Raw genomic sequence first — 19831 nt, 5'->3', positions numbered from 1 at the left:
GTTTTAATTGATACCTCATGTTCCTGAAACCGACTCGACCAGAGTAGCAACATGCTCGGATCAGCCTATTGCTCCTTTGCCGCACCCACTAGTCACAGCCACAGTGTCATATTGCGCCTCTTATGCAAGCACCAAGCATTGACTTGTAGTGCAGACAACAGTGGTCAACGTAGATGTTATGTCAAATTCTTTGGTATTAAAAGGCTAACATCAGAGATACAAACTAGGACAAAACTACTACCTACAAAATCAGGAGTAATTCAATCAAATTGTGATCCTTTTATGACATGCTTTACACAAAGTGTTTTCTTATCTGAGGTTATAGTAACGAAACACATGGATCTGCTTGATTAGCCTCAGTTCTTAACAACTGCATTCAACCTGTATGAAAACCCTTTATGAAATTGAACTGTAGACAGCTGAGTTTACCAAAGCCTCAGTGATGAAACAGGTCGTTTTCATATTTGCTCAAAATAAAAGTTGAAGCGGGGTGAAACTGCTCTCTGTATGCATGAATTTGCAATACTTATATAACTAGTTTTTGTCCTTGGCCCACAGGGTTTAGCATAGCAGTAACTCATTGAACATAGATCATCTGTCAGAGCACTGACTTGACAATTCAAACTGGTTGGATCTGACAAAGCAGCCTCGGGCTGACCGGGAAGGGTGCGGCCCTTTCACTATTCATACTTTTAAGCAATAAAATATAGTTGCAATTGACACATACCTTTCATTTACAAACACATTTATAAAGTGTGATTGCAACAAGAATCCAACATTTTGTATGTCTTTTCAATTAATATAAGTATATATATATTTTTAATTGCTTCCAGATGCCCCACTTTCTCCTTCAGATCCTGCCAGGTAAATTAACTCAAGGGATAAGCGGGAAGGGTGAGGCCACAGATCTTAGGTCATGCTCCTCCCATCCACACGCCTCCACCTGCACCAGAGGCGCCTTGTGCTGCATAAAAGGGGACCCAGGAGGAACTGTGTATCTCAGTCCATCATCTCCTCTCTGAGCAGGCAAGCAGACAGGCAGACACTACCGACCAGTCAACATAATGTCAAACTACAGCAGGTCCTCGCTAACTAGCCGCTCCTACGGGGGTGGAAACCTGGTCGGCAGTGTTCGCAGGGGCCAGGCTATGAGTGTTTATGGAGGTGCAGGTGGAAGCGGCTCAAGAATCTCCAGCAGCAGTTTTAGCTCGGGAGGTGGTGCAGGTTACAGTGGTGGTGCAGGTTACAGCTTCGGCATGGGAGGTGGTGCAGGCTTCGGCATGGGCGACGGCCTGGATCTGCATGTCAGCGCCAACGAGAAGGCCACTATGCAGAACCTGAATGACCGCCTGGCCTCTTACCTTGACAAGGTTCGCAGCCTTGAGAAGGCCAATGCCGAGCTGGAGCTGAAGATCCGCCAGTTCTTGGATAGCAAGGCCTCCCCCACTGCCCGCGACTACAGTGCTTATCAGATCACCATCAGCGACTTACAGGGAAAGGTAAGAATACATGTCTTCTTCTAATATGTGTGTACAGTAGTCATGAAATGTCACTAACATGCTTTATTTCTAAATCTCACAGATCCAGGATGCCACACGTATCAATGGAGGCATCTACCTGGCCATTGACAATGCAAAACTGGCAGCAGATGATTTCAAAACTAAGTAAGTGTCAAAACTGACAACGAATACACATAACAAATTAAAAGCACTTTGAATTATTTTCTGACCTCTTGCTGTCTTACAGGTACGACAATGAGCTGGCTATGCGTATGTCAGTGGAGTCGGACATTGCCGGTCTGAAGAGAATGTTGGATGAGCTGACACTGGTCCGCTCAGACTTGGAGATGCAGATCGAAGGCCTCAAGGATGAGCTTGTCCACCTCAAACGTAACCACGAGGAAGTGAGCAGCAAACCTTTTCATATTCTATGTCTGAGTTACTACAAGTTTCTCTCCGTCCAACGTCTTACCAATGTTTTTACATAACAGGAAATGGCAGCCATGAGGCTACAGATGACTGGACAGATCAACGTAGCGGTAGACGCCAAACCACAGCCCGACCTGAGCAGAATTATTGCTGAGATCAGAGAGCAGTACGAAGGCATGGCCGCAAAGAACAAGAGAGATTTGGAAGCTTGGTTCCAGAGCAAGGTAATTCCCACTGAAACCTTTTTGCTTGTTCCGTAGCATGTATTGGAGTAGGGCAATAACAGTCTATCTATTGCAGAGCGAGGCATTGAGCAAGGAAATGGCTGTCAGCACAGAAACTCTCCAGACTTCCAGATCGGAGATCTCAGAGATCCGTCGCACCCTGCAGGCCTTAGAAATCGAACTACAGTCTCAACTTAGCATGGTAAGTAATCGTGCAACTGGCAGCTGGAACTAATGTCCCTGTTTGCATATTCCTGAATGCTAAAATCACTCATGTACACACTCCTACAGAAAGCATCCCTGGAAAACACGTTAGCCGAAACCGAAACCCGATATGCCATGATTCTCCAAGGACTCCAGTCACAGGTCACAGCTCTTGAAGAACAACTGATGCAACTGCGTGCCGAGATGGAAAACCAAGGCAGAGAATACAACATGCTCCTTGATATTAAGACCAGACTTGAGCAGGAAATTGCAGAGTACAGGAGACTTATGGATGGCGAGGGCAGGTGAGAGAAAATTGGCTTACAGTTTGTTTGACCAGAAGCAAAGTGCAGTCTTCAGATCTGAACCACCTACTTTTTAACTGGTATTTCATACATGCGCTGTATTTGTCCTTTCCCAGCATCGGTGCAACCAAAACCACCACCGCCAGGGTACTCATGGTCACAGAGGAGATGGTGGATGGCAGAGTGATATCCTCTACAACCACCACCGCATAAGATGCCTTACCCAGCAAACAGCAGCCGAAAGGGGTGTGACGCCTAAAGATGACTCTTTCATTGCAAACCAACAAAATGATTGAATAAAAGGCTCCCTGTCTGCCGACTTACTCCTTGTGTCTGTGTTTGATCAATTGTTTGACTTTTTTTCAGTCTGCAACCGTTTTATTTCAGTGTGTGATAGGTCTGACATCAAGATCAGGTAAATGTTGGACAAAACAAAGTCTTCAGGGTGTATTAAAATGTTATAATAGTTTCCATATCATTGTACTCTACAAGATTTCAGCTACAAGGAAAGCAAACAAACAATGGAATTTAAAAATTGCATTTCATTTCAGGCTGTGGTTTTGTCATAACATCAATTTTCAATGTGGTCACTGTGGAAGAGAATGCTTTAGGTTTACTCAGTGCATGCTGGACTACCTGCTCAAAAGTCAGTTCAATGTCAGTAACAGTCACTTGGAGATTTCGCACGTTAAGGTCCCATGCCGTCAAAATCGAATTATTCCCACTGTTTATATATGCTAGGGATCAAAATGAAGCTGGCGGTGAAAGGGTTAAGTCTGAGTTCAGGTGTATTATTAGATTTAGCCATTTTTGGCACATAATTTAATGAACTTGATGAGTTTTAACACTGTGACTTTCCCCAGCTGAAAGCTCTACACATTTTCCCATCAAGATGTACGCTTTGCATGCCAGTTAAAACCAGCTTTGGCCATGGAATCACAAATAATAAATAGCAACACATTGTATCGGCTATGTTAAGCTCTGTGTAGAATTTATGAAAGAGAAAAATATTTGTACCATTTTGACTTGGTATTTTTCAGCTCTCATATTCTCTAGTATTTTAGTCTGTGTTTATTAATATCTGCCATACCCAAAGGAAGGGAAGAAAAAAAAAGTTTGATCTGAATACGAAACAAATATGAAAAGTTGTTAACAAATAAGCATGGCTGAGTTTTTAGTAGCTCATTTTAGAACAGGCAATCTATGAAATAAAAATAAAACTACTGTAAATTCTTTAGCTTTTAAAATGACCTTTTCAAGATTATTTCAAGAAAATGCCATTTTATAAGTCTGGCCCCCAGCTTCTGCAATACAGCATGAATGAAATTGGGCGCCGATGCTGTCGGCTAGCCTTTGATAAGCTCTAATAAAATTTTAAATACATGGTTTAAACAGGTCAAAGTGGATTTGGAGTTTACTTTCTCTCTCCAATTAAGCTCCACATTTCTGCATTTTGATTTTGAAGTCGGTTAAAATATGTTTATAGGTGCTATTTTGGGAAGAACAAGTAAGCTGTTTAAAATCTCAGCGGTGTATTTATTTATTTATTTACTTACTTACTTCAATTAATTAATTAATTAATTAATTAATTAATTAATTAATTAATTAATTAATTAATTAATTAATTATGTATTTATTTATTCATTTATTTATTTATCAATCATCTAAAAAATGACATCACACAAGCATTAACTGCACAACCTTTAATGTCTTAGTCTCTTCCAAGCTATGACTCAATCTCATCCACATCTACATCGACAGTCTTGCTGCTCTCAACCACCCTCCCGTCGACGACCGTCTCCACCACTGTGATGACCTTGGTGATCACTGTACGAAAGAAAAGAAGCATGAGCAAATGTAGTTCGTGAGTTTCAACCAATTGTGCATTCAAAAATACTAACCTTGTTTTGAGCTGGTGAAGAAGAATAAAACCAGAATACATTAGTTAATTTTTTTCAGATATTGTGAATTTCATAATTGAGAAATTAGTCTCATTCCCACCTGTCCTCTTCTCCATCCAACAGCCGTCTGTACTCTGCAATCTCCAACTCCAGTCGAGTTTTAAGGTCCAACAGCATTTCATATTCGTGCTTAGTACTGGTGATGCTGGCGTGGATCTGGGAAAGCTGGGCCTCTAAGCTCACAACCATGTTCTGCAGACCTGCCAGTTGAGCAGCGTAGCGGGATTGAGTTTCTGCCAGGGTGCCCTCCAGGGATGCTTTCTGGTGGCGTAATACAAAAAAGACATGAGTGGGCAGTCTGAGATGAACATTTAAGTGAGTCACCGGGATACACGTACCATGCTAAAATGGGACTGTAGTTCAATCTCAAGTCTCTGGAGTATACCCTTGAGTTCTTTGACTTCAGAGCGGGATGTCACCAAAGACTCTGTGTGTGTCATCACTTCCTGCTCTACTGCTGCCATCTTGGCACATCCCAGACACAATGCGACATGTTAATTTATCAATTTATTCTATTTATTTTGTTATCTTTACCTTGGTCTGGTACCAGGACTCGAGTTCCCTGTGGTTCTTGGCAATCATAGCTTCGTAGTGTTCTCTGATCTCTGTCATAATCTCGTTCAGGTCTGGAGAGGGCGATGCGTCCACGGACACGTTTACCTGACCGCCCATCTGACTCCTGAGCAGAGCCAATTCCTGTGGGGAGTCAAAGAGGGAATCTTCTCATCTGATGACTTTCCGGGTTTTGGTACTTTCAAAATGTGTGTGTGTGCATACACTTGGAATCTTTCAAATGGGGCTGTGAGGTAAACTGCATTAACGGAAGTAAAGAAGAATGCATGGAAGTGAACTCGGGGGAGAGGGCAATTGTTAGGGTTTTCCAGGTTATCTTGATCCTATGATTATGTTGGAATGTAACCTGTAATAATTAAACTCGCCTGTCCTGTCTTAACAAAAGTAGTAGAACAAAGTGCTAAGATCTTTTGAACTGATTGACCAGCTGCAGAGGAAGCAATCAAAGTTGTTCTGTTTCCCACAACATCGTAAAACACCCCCTGCTCTGATCTTACCAGAGGCCGGGGGTTCACCAAACCTGTCCACTCTCACCCCCACTCTGTTCCTCCTAATAAATATGCCCTTGCAGGAAGGAGACTTTTCAGACTTCATTCGATAATCGCTGTTCAGACAGCGACGAATGGACTCTCCACCTGCAGGTGTCTAAAAGAACTTGCTTGTCTCCTGTTTGGTTCTTGCAAAATAAGTTGGAGTGAGCAAATCTCTAACAGCAGTGTTCAAAAGAGCACAAGTGTTTATAAAAACATTCACCTAACATGGAACTTCCTCAGAGTTCTAAGAGGGGAGTGTGGTCCTGTGCGTACTTTAGGACTGTCTAAAGCCACAATCGATTGTGACAAATGATGACACTTCACATACCATGGAATGAATAGTGAATGGAAGAGCGATGGTGTTGACGACACACTGAGGTGAAGAATTTAGTGTAAACACATCCCACAGGGGTGTTATTCATGCGACGGAATGTATTGATCAAGATAAAAGTCATTCTTCTAGCTCAAGCACCTTTGTTTAAACTGCGGTGGGACACCCTCACCTCTTCATGGTTGTTTTTCAGCATGATGAGCTCATCCTTCAGACCGTCCACCTGGCACTCCAGATCCATTCTGATCAACTTCATCTCTTCCTGCACTTTTTTCAGCCCAGCGATGTCAGCCTCCACGGTCATTCTCATGGCTAGCTCATTCTCATACCTGAGAGCGTCAAAGTGGTCGGTGAGGTTTAGAGGGCAGACGTGGATGTCAAGTATGTGGTAATACACACACATATACTCACTTTATTTTAAAGTCATCAGCAGCCAGTTTTGCATTGTCCATGTCCAAGATTGTCTTGGCATTGAGTCTGGCAGCGACATGGATCTGACAAGGAAACAAAAATTGGTCAAAGACCTCGAGCCTTGCAACTGGCTTATGACCGGTTCAGAGTGGAGTTTGCATTTTGCCCAGTGTCGATGACGACCCTAAATAGGATAAGTGGTGTTGAAAATGGATGGAGGGATGGTCACAACATGAGCTCATTGGTCAAAAATATATGCCATCTTAAGCAATACTTCCCATTAGACTATTAATAAATTCTGGTGAAAGTAGTCATCAGGAGAAATTAATATCCCCGGTGACAACATTTTTCGTTTGTTTTTGTTTTACCAGTATTGCTTTTATTTGCTCACATCTTATGAGGGCAGATCCTTATTCCTGCTGACTTTGAGTGATGGGCAGATTCTGAAATGTTTGCAAGCCAATGAGTAATCTTTTCAGGGTCATTTGTATCCTACTTTCAGTCAAAATGTGCAAATCTTCATATTGGGTATTAGGATTGAGCCCAATGATCAATGCCTAGCAACAAATGGCAGCAATTATTATTCAGATTATCATGCATATAAAAGCACTACCGTATTTTGCGCACTATAAGGCGCGCTGGATTATAAGGCGCACCTTCAATGAATGGCCCATTTTAAAACTTTGTCCACATATAAGGCGCACCGGATTATAAGGCGCACCTTCAATGAATGGCCCATTTTAAAACTTTGTCCACATATGAGGCGCACCGGATTATAAGGCGCACCTTTAATGAATGGCCCATTTTAAAACTTTGTCCATATATAAGATATATACATTTGGCCCGCGGGCCGGACTTCGGACACGCCTGCTGTAGTGGCTCAATATTGGTCCATATATAAGGCGCACCTGATTATAAGGCGCACTGTCGGCTTTTGAGAAAATTGGAGGTTTTTAGGTGCGCCGTATAGTGCGGAAAATACGGTACTATAACATCAAAGCTACGTATGCATTTGGTGTGATGCTGGCGGTGGAATTAAATTTCACTTTCCATCATCTAAACGGACATGGTGCCATCATATCTGCTTTGGCCAACACACACGGGGGATAATCCTGGAATGATTTCACTCACCTTATCTTTCAGGTCATCAATGATGGCGAAGTAATTGGTGTAGTCACGGGTGACGACAGTTCTGCTCTGGTACCAGTCTCGGATCTGCTTGTCCAATCGATCGTTCTCCTTCTCCAGGGTGCGCACCTTCTCCAGGTAAGAAGCCAGACGGTCGTTCAGATTCTGCATGGTGGCCTTCTCATTGGCGCCGACGTGGAGGTCCAAGCCGTCGGCCAGATTGAAACCCGGGGCGGGTAGGTAGCACGACTGGGCGGAGGAGATGCGGGTGCCGTGACCACCGGCTCCACCGTAGACGCTCAGTGTTTTCTCCCCGTAGGATCTCGTGCTCAGAGACATGATGGAGGATCTGGATGTGGACAGGATCTGCAGTTGTGAGCATCACTTTGCTCCCTGAGTTATATATAGTAGTAGTAGTGTCAAGTGGGAGGGGTTTTAGTTGAAAGCGAAGAATGTGATTACGCCATGCAATCGCTCCATCACCACACGGGTGGTGCCTAGTGGGTGAGGGTTTCATCCCGCCCCCATTACAGGTCCAACTTGTGATTCCACATTTTATCATTTCTCTACGAATGTGACCATTCTTGGAATACTTCTTGACTATCCCCCAAACCTTGTTAGGAATGCATAATTGTCACCTTCCGTATTTATTCCCAGACAAAACAAGCAGTTTGCACTAAGACGCACCAAATGTCATAAAGTGTTCACTCAAAATGTTTGCTCACAGCTGTGACAAGAAATTACACACGGGGGTGACAATTTCACATTTGCCAAACAAGGGCCAAAGGTTGGGATCAAGGTTATTGGTCAAAGTCAAATATATCAGAGCAGGAATGAGCAAGGTTGCATTAACCGATGCTTGTGGAATCATTTTTCGTCAACGTGTCACACAGCCACATCACGTGGGGAAATGTAAAAATTAAAATATTCTTGTTGTCTGGCCTTTGTCTTCATCTATACGGATGAAGAATGAATTTTTTTCTTAACCAACGTTAGCTGTTAAGAGCTACAATATAAGTTATATTAATAAACACTACATTATTAAAAAAACATGTTTTGAATGTGTAGCAACAACCTCATATAAGAGAAAGGAAGCATGAGATGGAAAATAAATTAGTCACATTAGCATTACGCGAAAAGAAATGAAAACGAAATTTCATGTTAATACTCTTTCCTGCTGATGTTTATGATCAAAGAAATAAAAGCAATGCCAGAAATAGCAAGACACTGTGATGATGCCTCAGTCATGAGGTCAGGACTATAAGTTGCACTTCTGTAAGGAATTCTGTGATGAAAAATGATTGATTATGAACAATGAGTGAAATATTTTTTGCCGCATCATCACTTCCCTCAGGATGTTGTCTTAGCTAATAGATCAAAATGCACAATGTGCACGATACAAAAGTTTGCTTTGTGTTGATTGTCCACTTTCCTTTTATAGAGTATATTTTAAAATGTTAACTCATCAAAAACCTGTGCTGTAAACCTTTATACAAAACTATGAAAGCTGCCATACCAGAATATATGAAATTTATGTAAAAACATAAACATGATCAATTCAAAACATGAATCGGATCACGTAAAAATGTGATGATTATCATGTAAAAACATGAAACGCCAACTATTTCACTTTTGATCTTTTCATTTTAGCTTCACATTTTTAAATCATTTTCACATTTTTACATGATACGTATCACAGACTTACATGATAATTTTCACAATCAATTTTCAAGTCTTTGTTTGTCTTGACGCTTCCCCACTATAATGATTGCTTGTCACCAGTGGCTCAAAGGGCTCATGACAAAATGTCTCAACAACTGCCAGAAACAACATCTTCTCTCCAGTGTAAAATGATCACTTGCATATTTGTTTTTTAAACGCTCATCTTGTTGAGCAACATAGCCGTGCTGCTTGACTGCTGTTCTCTGTCATCACACACACAACATCTCGTCAACCCGATAAAGAGAGCGACGTCTGGCAGGATGACAGATGGTATGGTGACCATTGAGGAATATCCATCTGCTGGTTCAGTCATTGCTTTTCTTCATACAAAATGTTCTCCGGCTGTGTAAATGCTTTAAAAAATCAAATTAATCTGTAAAGTGAACACTTTGACACCTCTAATGTAATGTAATTGTGTGATAGACAGAGAGAGGAAAAACACATCATTCATAATTATTGTATTTGGCCTGCAGCATGCACCAAGCAACCTTTTGTGAATGAGCCGCGGCCATTTAATAATTGCTTACCTGGTCTGTAACCCCGCCCACATTCCAAAAGTAGGTCATGTTAATTAAAGACAATTTGAGAACCATTCAACAGTAATACAAATGTGAGGCTCTATTTTCCAAAACACTGTAAATCCATTAATAAAGCCCAACTGGCAAATTGTAGAAATGAAACAACGGCATTGCAAGATTAACCTGATTTTTGTCTCCCATGTTCCTGTAGCCTGTTGTGCTACCGGTGAAATATACTCTATGAACACAGAACAACAAAAGACAAGGAGGCCTTTTGTTCTGTGAGATGCTCATGACAAATATGTTGCCCTGCTTGCCTACTATTGTCACACACACACGCACACGCGCACACACGCACACGCACACACACATACACTACTCAATATTAATTTTCCAATATTTTGTTGGGTTGTGTGAGTTCAAACATTAAAAATGTTGTCATCAATTTCAACTTATTGCCAGAAAAAAGTTTAAGATGATTAAGTAAACTTTCCAGAAATCTCAAATATGACAGCAAGTATACAGCCTAATTATATTTTGACACTTACTTGTCTTAAACCTTCTTTTTAAAAAATCTGATGCCGTTAATGTTTGCACTTTTAATGTGTTTACACACTAATATAACTAATATTGTCCACTTCAACTGATGAAATGAAAAGAAATGATCGACACAATATTTTTGATTTTGTGGAGATGATTATTCAAGAAGTTTATTCAAGAAGTTTATTGGACATTTTTGGGCATGCCAAACAAGGAATTTGACTCCGGTAGATCTCAGCCTCTGTTCAACATTTAGGTGACTAACAACATTCAGGACATGTGCGAAAATTGACATTTATTCTCAAACATCCCCTGTTGATAGTGGCCTTTCCTCAAAGGAGCTCCCATCTGATGTCAATAAATCAAATATACTAAAATGATGGCTTTTATATTTTCACAGGTTGAAATGCACAAAATTAAGAACCATTGTGAATGTATGTATGTATGTATTGGTAGCAATTACGTAATCACCATTTCAGACACAAGGTGGCAACGGAATGAGACAAACCAAGCAAGGAAGCAACACACATTACTGTGCTCTCTTCTTTGCTATGACGTAGACAGGATGGGATGGAAAAAAAAGTGGGTGGGAGAACTCTGTGGTAAAAAGAAGAAAGACTCACACACAATGTCTCCTTGTTCCTCGAGGATATTGGCAATAAAATGAGCATTATTTTTCTAAAAAAAAACAACATAACAATAGCCTGATACTCATTTCTTGGTAGCTTACAGTCATGTGTTTAGTATTTTTAACCCCTCGTCTAATCAAATAGCCCAAAATGTGGGGTCAAATCCTTAACCCAATGTACTCGGTATAAATGACCCAGGATTGGCTCCATCCCTTTTGGATCCAGAGTTCGGTTAGCTATTTTAGGTTACTTATGACCAAGTAGTTGTATGAACATGAGGTCGGCGCCAGCACTTGGGATTCTAAAGGTGATGAGCAAATAAATTATTACAATTTCATGTAAATTGTAAATAATGGTGTACTAGTTTATCCAGCATAGAAGGCTCGAATGGCTGGATGCATGCCACTGCTATTGTAAAACATCATTTTGAGGAAATATATCGAGGGTTCACTGAAGTATCATTATGAAAGAAAACATTATGGAAACAGTTCTTATTGGAAATTTCATTAGGGCCAACATCCACACTGGCTTTATTTTACACATGATTCTCATCCAAAGGGTGTTAGAGAGTCAGAGAGTAAAGAATGAAGGCACATTGAGCAATCCTGGCATAGTAGCCTATACCGCAACACCCCCCAACAGGCCTCCACGCCCACTCTTCCTCCTCCAAACAAAAAAAACCCGACCGAATTAATGTGCACAGAAATCTGAACAAAAGGTGATTGGGGCCTCTCTCTTCTGAGCTCTTGACTTCCATCTTCTTCAGACACATTCTGCAGCTTCTTGCTGTGCACACATAGACATGCACACTGTGGAGGTTTTCTGCAAAAGTGCATACTTTCAGCGTGTCTGTGTGTATCGCAGGAAGAGAGTGAATAAAGCAAGGGTCCATACTGTTGTTTATGTTTTAATTGCATCAGTGACTTGAATTATACAACAGTGGGTTCTCCTGGGGGTGAAGTTAAAGCTCCCATTGCTACATTGGAGCCAACTTTGAGTTTTTCCCCTCCCTGTAAAAGAACAAAGGCCTATTTATTGTATGATGTCTCTAAATGATTATTCTGAGTGATTATGGTGTGGGGCGTGAGATTTTTCCTCTCTTGTCTGTACGGACAACAATAGGAGTGACAGACTGTGATATAAACAGAACTAAAGCTAGGTATGTAAGAAACCTGAAGCTCGCATTACTGCCAGACACCAATAAAGAGGAGCAATTGGTTGTGTGGAGTGTTTACATAAGTCATTCACCACAAGAATTGCTACTATCACTATGAAGTTACTACTACTGCGACTGTGTTTACTTTTTCTTCTTCTTTGTATTTTCAGGCTGCCCTGTGGCTCAAGGCTGCCCCTTACAGGTCAGTCTCGACTATGACAGGTGGGTGTGCTGCGGTGCGTTGGTTTTAACAAGCATGCCACATAGCGGAGGTTTGTGGCCGTGCAGGGCGGCATTGCTGGGCAGGTTGGTGTTGCTATGGCACCTTAAAAATAAAAATATTGCTTCATACATGGAGGTTTTCTTGGCCTGCCTGCATTTTATGAAGTGCCACTAGAGGAGGCTGTTCAATAATAAAAGTTACCTCCAGTGTTCAAGCCAAGTATCTGAGCTCATAATGGGTGTGGCGCTGGGACTATCTGGTGTGTTTGACAAGTTAAAGAAAAGCATCTGGAGGAAATATCAAGGCATGTTTTAGCGTTGATGTCAATAGCTTGTATTTCTTATCTTGCTATACTTATGTTGCATTGTTATCAATAACCACGACAGGAAGAGACTAGGCATCTAAATAATACACCTTCTAGAGCAAAAGCGCAAAGTACACACATACACTGATCATATAAGACCCAACCCTCCCTCTACATTAATCTTTTTTAATTTGTTTATTAGTGATCCAAGGTACTATTTACACAAGACAAGCACCACAAGCTTACTGGAATTACAACAGATAAGATTCGAGCGCTTGCATGGTGAATGTTTAACACGCACGCACGCACACACACGGACACGCACACACGCATGCACATACAAACTAGGACAGCGTGTGTCAATTGTGTGTTGGAGTAGTATGAAGTAGTATGCTGGGGAGTTATTGCACAGCGCGGTCCGAATAGTTGAAAGAGGATGTGATAATGCCTGCGGTGGGGTGTGGTATAGTGACAGGAGGCTCCGGAGCGTACAGCAGTGCACTGCTATGATTCACTGTTGATCCATACAGACACCTGCTAACTTTGCTGTATGCGAACTATGTGGTGAAGGGATATGAGCAACTCTGCAAGAAAGCATATGACTGTTGATGGAGAAAGTCTAGCAAAGTACTCTCATTAATATATATATTTTTTTTTATCCAAAATTCATATACGGTAAAAGGAACAATGATCATATACAGTATGCATAAGTGAATGAAACTGGAAGACAATAGGTGTCGTTCATGCTTGAGTAGTGAGTGACATGCTGTACATGTTGCTGGGATACAGTAAAATAACAGAAACTGTTTTGAGCTTACAGTACGTTCACTTGGAGGTGACGGAGACAATAGACTTGCTGTTGTCATTTTCTTTCACTCACTGGGCCTTGAAAAATCAGAAGACAGAATGCTCAACTTGTCATTGTCTAAAAGATGGACCGCTGTTCTTCTTGATGTCAGGCCATAAATCAGCAGATCTGTGAAATGTCACTTCAGAGTATCAATTTTGCATGCTAACCAACAAGGCCTTCTCTGCCTTTTGGTATGGTCAAGAGCAAGCATGTTATATTACATGTCAAGTCAGATGTTCCACTATATTTGTCTTCTGTCCCTGACAACATGCTAATGATCTTACAGCCTAATGTTACTGATAGGATTGGAACGTGAAGTGGAAGAAAATGAAATGAGAAAAGTAAAAGCCGACTCTAAATCCACTCAGGTGGATGTGTTTGTTTTAAGTATATGCAGTGAACTCATCCTGGCTTGACTTCATCTCTTTGACCAAGCGTTGGCAAAAGGGAGGGAGTGGGCAGAAGATATTTCACAGAGTCATGCCGTTTATGACAACTGAACACTCCCACAAAGTACACATAGATTTAGATAAAGTTAGCAGAAATGTTTTTGATGATTTGTGGGTTATAAATTGTCAAGACAAGATGTGTTAGTATTTATGATTGCAGTATGGGTTGCAACCGTTAAGGCTTAATTCTGTGCAAGTATTGTGACATATACAGACTTTGCTCCAAATCCTGTTTAAGTCATGTTGATTTCGTAGAAGTCTGAAGTTTTCTTAATAATCAGCACTGTTACAAAATTCCTGTGTGCAATCAGAATTTACAAATGGATCTAAAAATACATGCAGAAGAGACTAATTGTAGAGGATTTTTTTTTTGTTGTTTTTTGCATGAGTCATATTTGGTTTAGGTGAAAACGCCCACTTTCCACATAGTGCACAGAGCGCAGCATAAAATAAATAACGTAGAGTGCACAAATACTTTTTATAATAGTTTTTTAGTCAGTGAGTCTGTCAAAGCATTGCTTGTTACAGCTATTCTACTTTTTGGTCTGTACTTGGATGGGACACGATGACTGCACACACAGCGGGTAGCATACCTCAAGGAATCACTTGTTGCTGACTGATGAGTCTTTACATGTTTGACTTTCAACAGGCCTCTGTCAGAATTCTGGTAAAATAACAACTTTCAAAAACTCAAGATATATAGCTTGGTCTGTAAGCAGGGTCTGAAAACACTTTTAATTAGATGATCAAACAAATTAAAGGTACAACACATGGGTGGGTGTGACTTTTTGTAAAACTATTATCAGTTTTTTCCCCCTTTTTTTGAGAGGTGGAACGGATTAATGTCAGTTCCATTTATTTCAATGGGGGAGTCGATTTGACACGAGTACTTTGTTACATGCCTCGTCACGGGTCATATTAAACTTAAACAAGGCATCACTTTATGATATTAGATGCCACACTACTCTGCTAATTGTAAGATAGAGAACTGTCATGATGAAGCTACATTTTAATATGTAAAATTTACACGTCATGTTTTGAGACAGACCCAGCAGACGAGTTTGCTTACAACATAATGGAAGAAAATATATACTCATAATAAAATAGAAACATTACCCTCTACATTTTTTAGCAACAGGTGGGGTGCACCCTTCACTGGTTGCGAGACAATTGCAGGATGTGCTGTCTTTTACTATTGAGGATACATTCTTTCTTGTTACAATTGTGATCCGAACAAGTGATTACGGGATTTTACTAATAAATACATTTTGCGTCAAAGTTGTAAAATATAATCGGGTTGTTGGAGTTCAGAAATGAATGTTGAAAGTAACTTTGCATCACTGCAATGTGAAAAGTTTGACACTGCTCCATGCTGATTTCAACTGAACTCCATTGCTCCCTAAAAACAAAGGGCAGGGGGCAGAGCTTTGCAATTTTGTGTTTGTTCAAAGACCTCAAAGGGCATTTAATAGTTTATTCGTCTTACAGTGGACGTGAAGTCAGTCTGAACAGAGTTTCATGAAACATATCAGTGAAACATTTCTCACAGTAGAGTGAGACCAAACCCTGCTCCTGCAACAAACAAGAGGCATGAGTCACTTCTCCCTTTGGCTGAGGGGTTGATGACCCCACAAGCCTCTCCCATCTCCACAGCAGAGAAAAATTGGCCCATTGCCCAAAACGAAGATAAGGAGTTGCACACCCACTTGAACTCCAGCAGACATGCACACAAGAATGACACACAATCCCTTTCTGCACACCGTTTCCTCCCAAAAACAGGCTGCAACGGGGGCCAAAATCACCACACTCAAGAACACACACAGGAACTGAGAAGGCATGTCGGCTGTGATGTGGTGAACAATGGGGGCGCAGATTCCTTGTCAATAAGGATGAAAAGAAGTGTTAATGCAATATTGGCCACAAGGTCATTGGCATGAGTTACAAAACGTTCATTCTTTCCACAGAGTGCAAGGATGTTCATTTTTGATAGAAAAAAGAGCTTGTTAAGTGCCTGATGTTAAAATCATCTTCATATTTGCATGCAGTTAATAATATTTGCATGCAATTATTCAAAATGGTGTGAGAGTAGAAGAGCAGGTATTTAGATAAGCAGGCAGAAATTACAAATGTGACGTGCGCACACACACACACGCACGCACGCACGCGCGCGCGCACGCACGCACGCACGCACGCACGCACGCACGCACGCACGCACGCACACACACACACTCACACACACACACACACACACACCTCAGCAGGACCCTATCTGCTCCAACATGGACACAAAAGAAGCAACACACACAAACACACACATTCCATGAGAGTGCCCTCATAGGGGGAAAGGGAAAAAAATCTATTGGTCCTTAAAGGAAAACAAGTGGTGGTTGTGTCAAGCCAGTGCGGATCGGCAGAGTAAAACTCCCTCCTTCTCTCCCCTCCTACCCTCCCTAACTCCCTCCCTCCCCCCAAACCAGACCCGCCCCAGGACCAGCACTATATCAGGAGCCGGCTCGCCACTACCCAACTCCACTCCTGGTCCAAGCGGCTCAAACTCCTCTCGTCTCCTCTCTCGAAAGACTCTCAGCCATGCACTCCAGCATCGCCTGTAAGCCCGTCATGATGACCACCCGGAGCTACAACTTCGCCGCACCCAAGGCTTGGAGCTTCTCCGGACTGAACGGCAGAGGTCCTCGCATCTCCTCTTCCACCATGTACAATGTCTCATCCGGGTATGGTGGTGGTTATGGCGCCGGGGCGGGCTCCTTCGACCTGTCCCACGCCTTGGACCAGAACAACATTCAGCTGAACGAGAAGGCCACCATGCAGAACCTGAATGACCGTCTGGCCAGCTACCTGGAGAAGGTGCGCTCTCTGGAGACTGCCAACGCCAAGCTGGAGAAGCAGATCAGAGAGTACTACGAGCAGAAGGGGCCTGCGGCCGACAGGGACTACAGCAACTACTGGGCCATTATCAATGACCTGAAGGACAAGGTAGGTAGTGTCGATGCCATGCAAGATGTTTGTGCTACTGTTAATCATTAGCATGCTACAGCGATATGGGTTTAGAAATGTTAAACTGCGCACGTTAAAATTGACATTGACCCGACATAGTTCACACATAGGGTGCTTATCAAATTTAAAAAAACAACAACAACACTGTTTTCTGTCTGCTAGATGAAGCTTCTGACCAATTCTCAAATTGTGCTTTAATTCAGATCATGGCCGCCACCGTCGGCAATGCCAACATCCTCCTCCAGATTGACAACTCCAAACTGGCTGCTGATGATTTCAGAACCAAGTAAGGCCTTAAGTAATATCTTTAATCAGTGCTCATATTCCAAACGCCAAGCTCATTGCCCTTTCCTTGGCAAAATCCAACAGGTTCGAGCATGAACTGATGATGCGGCAGTCCGTCGAGGCCGACATTGCCAACCTGCGCCGCCTGCTCGACCAGACCACTCTGACTAAAGCTGACCTGGAGATGCAGATCGAAGGCCTGCAAGATGAGCTGGCTTACCTCAAGAAGAACCACGCAGAGGTACCACAAGCTTGACATGTGCAATTCTTGTGAGAGGTTTAAAATGCTAACTTTTTTGGTGGGTGTGTCTGCTGCTCAGGAGCTGGCAGCGATGCGATCACAGCTGTCCGGCACAGTCAACGTGGAGGTTGATGCCGCACCCCAACAAGACCTCAACAAAATCCTGGGAGAGATCCGCGCCCAGTACGAGGCTATCACAGATAAACACCGCCGCGACCAGGAAGCCTGGTTTAATGAGAAGGTAACCCAAACACACACACGCACAAACCCCCCCCCCACCTCATTTGCTTTGAATCAAACTGAAGAATTTATATCATGCTTTTCTCTTCCTAGTCGGCCGCCTTGTCGAAAGAGGTGACCGTCAGTACAGAAACCATCCAGACGTCCAAGACAGAAATCGGAGACCTGAGACGTACGCTGCAGAGTCTGGAAATCGCCCTGCAGTCCGAACTCAGCATGGTGAGAGACAAAAGCCAGACAGCCTTGTCACAATCACGCCTTATATGAGCAAAATTCCTCTCTTGTCCAGGGAAATGGAGACAGTGATAAAGGGTACAGAAGGAGGGCTTTACTGAAGAATGCATTTGGGGGGTGGGGAGGTGTGCTGGGAGGGAAAAACATTTCACAGTCCAGTCAGGTTCTGGTAGACATTAAAGAGCTTGGAGAAAAAGGCAAGGAATGCAGAACACGATGGTCTTGTAAGCCCCACAGGTTGTTCAAGAAGGCCTCCTTGTGACATCCACAGTCAAAAAGACAATAGTTTCAGATACAAACCAGGATGTGGTTGTTCTATTTCAACATCCAATGTGACAATGGTTCAACTAAACATGTTTTTCTTGTTTTAATCTTCTATAGAAAGCGGCGCTGGAGAACACGTTAGCAGACACAGAGGCTCGTTACAGCGCCATGCTCACCGGCTTCCAGACCACAATCAACATGCTCGAGTCAGAACTAGCCAACATGCGCACCAGCATTGAGCAGCAGGGCCAGGAATACAGGATGCTGCTGGACATCAAGACCAGGCTGGAGCAGGAGATTGCCACCTACAGGAGCCTACTGGACACAGAGGAATCCAGGTAGACGGAAATGGTCATAATTGGAGAGTGCATACATTAAAAATAATTGGAACACTCCATTCATTGTTTATTTTCTCTTTCCTTTCTCAATTAAGGCCTATTGGTTCAGGTGAGTGATTCTTAACCCCAGGAAATGATATATTACATAACCGCATGGACAATTGAAACACTGCCATTTTGTCTTCTTCACAGGGAGCTCTAAGACCACAGTCACAACAACCACTGTGCGCACCTCCAGCTAAATGGTCCAGATAGCAAGACAACAAACACATGCACACACACACACAAAGCTGCTACACCTGATTTGTGAAACAATGGTAAAAAAAATCACTGACAGAAGATGAAAGTTGAATGCCGCGCTCGAGACCGAGAGGAGACGAAAGGCTGCGTTAAAGTTTATGAAACGGAGGAAATGTCTGTATGTGTGTTTGCATGTGTTGTCCAAAGAATAAACCTGCTGGGGATTACAAAGTGTGTCATTTTTGCAACAAAATGATATCTCTGTTTATGCAGTTGTCATAGCAACTGAGTTTACATTGTGGGAGGTGGGATATGGGCTGGTGGAAATGAGTGTTACGTAAGGGCGGTGTTGTCAGGAAAAGGCTCAACAATGGTCAAACTTGTTGATGTTAGACTTGCACTCAATGTCTCGGAGCAGAAAACCTTAAGTGAAATGAAAATCAAACAGAGCAAATGACCCATGGATTCAATAGACGACACACCCTAAGGGCTGACTAACCTTTGCCCTGGAGGCTGTCAACACTGTTACCTAAGTAACAAGAGCACACATACTTCAATATAAACACACGGACTGGGAATTCAAATAGTGACAAAGTGAACAAAGACAGGCAGTGTTAAAATCTCGGACCGGTGTTGCACTTTGGACTCATTTATGATGTAGTGTGTGTAGCTATGAAAAAGTAAAGGGAGGGTCAAGCCTTACCTTTTCAACACAGCACGGTCTTTTATGACCTAATCTTACCTGTTTGCATGAAACAGGAAATAGAAAAAAAAGGCATGGAATGATAAACTAAGTGACACACTACATTAAGCACATTTTGAGGAGTAAAACAGCAAAATTCTGATGAGGAGTTCACATTTCTCAAACAATGGTGTAATGTTTGCTTTGGAAAGTCAGCGATTACAAAGTGGGTGAGAGTACAGCACCCAACCCCCACTGGGAAGCTTTATGGGCCCATATTTGGACACATATCCAGCACGCTGC

The 19831-nt window shown here is 42.3% G+C and overlaps 3 protein-coding genes across 4 annotated transcripts; 2 read left to right on the top strand and 1 right to left on the bottom strand.

Moving 5' to 3' along the window:
- The first annotated feature begins 986 nt into the window (after positions 1–986).
- On the top strand, positions 987–2985 carry LOC125968832 (keratin, type I cytoskeletal 13). The gene is made up of 7 exons (XM_049720276.2): positions 987–1499; positions 1582–1664; positions 1747–1903; positions 1991–2152; positions 2229–2354; positions 2444–2661; positions 2778–2985. Exons 1-7 carry the CDS (start codon positions 1065–1067, stop codon positions 2872–2874), a joined length of 1278 nt encoding a protein of 425 aa, XP_049576233.1. The 5' UTR covers positions 987–1064; the 3' UTR covers positions 2875–2985.
- A 1364-nt stretch (positions 2986–4349) lies between these two features.
- On the bottom strand, positions 4350–7991 carry krt98 (keratin 98). 2 transcript variants are annotated; one of them, XM_049720277.2, is made up of 8 exons: positions 7602–7991; positions 6471–6553; positions 6232–6388; positions 5157–5318; positions 4961–5086; positions 4663–4883; positions 4563–4573; positions 4350–4488 (listed from the first exon to the last, which is right to left on the bottom strand). In XM_049720277.2, the coding sequence occupies exons 1-8, from the start codon at positions 7935–7937 to the stop codon at positions 4388–4390; spliced, it is 1197 nt and encodes a 398-aa protein (XP_049576234.1). In that variant the 5' UTR covers positions 7938–7991; the 3' UTR covers positions 4350–4387. The 2 variants fall into 2 exon arrangements, with proteins under 2 accessions (XP_049576234.1, XP_049576235.1); XM_049720278.2 differs by lacking the exon at positions 4563–4573.
- An 8520-nt stretch (positions 7992–16511) lies between these two features.
- On the top strand, positions 16512–19077 carry krt94 (keratin 94). Its single transcript, XM_049719965.2, has 8 exons — positions 16512–16983; positions 17208–17290; positions 17374–17530; positions 17610–17771; positions 17864–17989; positions 18386–18606; positions 18702–18715; positions 18799–19077. Exons 1-8 carry the CDS (start codon positions 16579–16581, stop codon positions 18846–18848), a joined length of 1218 nt encoding a protein of 405 aa, XP_049575922.1. The 5' UTR covers positions 16512–16578; the 3' UTR covers positions 18849–19077.
- The last annotated feature ends 754 nt before the right edge of the window (positions 19078–19831 follow it).

The sequence above is a fragment of the Syngnathus scovelli genome, chromosome 5, assembly GCF_024217435.2.
Source record: "Syngnathus scovelli strain Florida chromosome 5, RoL_Ssco_1.2, whole genome shotgun sequence".
NCBI classification, from domain to species: Eukaryota; Metazoa; Chordata; class Actinopteri; order Syngnathiformes; family Syngnathidae; genus Syngnathus; species Syngnathus scovelli.
This window is presented reverse-complemented; position numbering and strand designations above follow the sequence as displayed.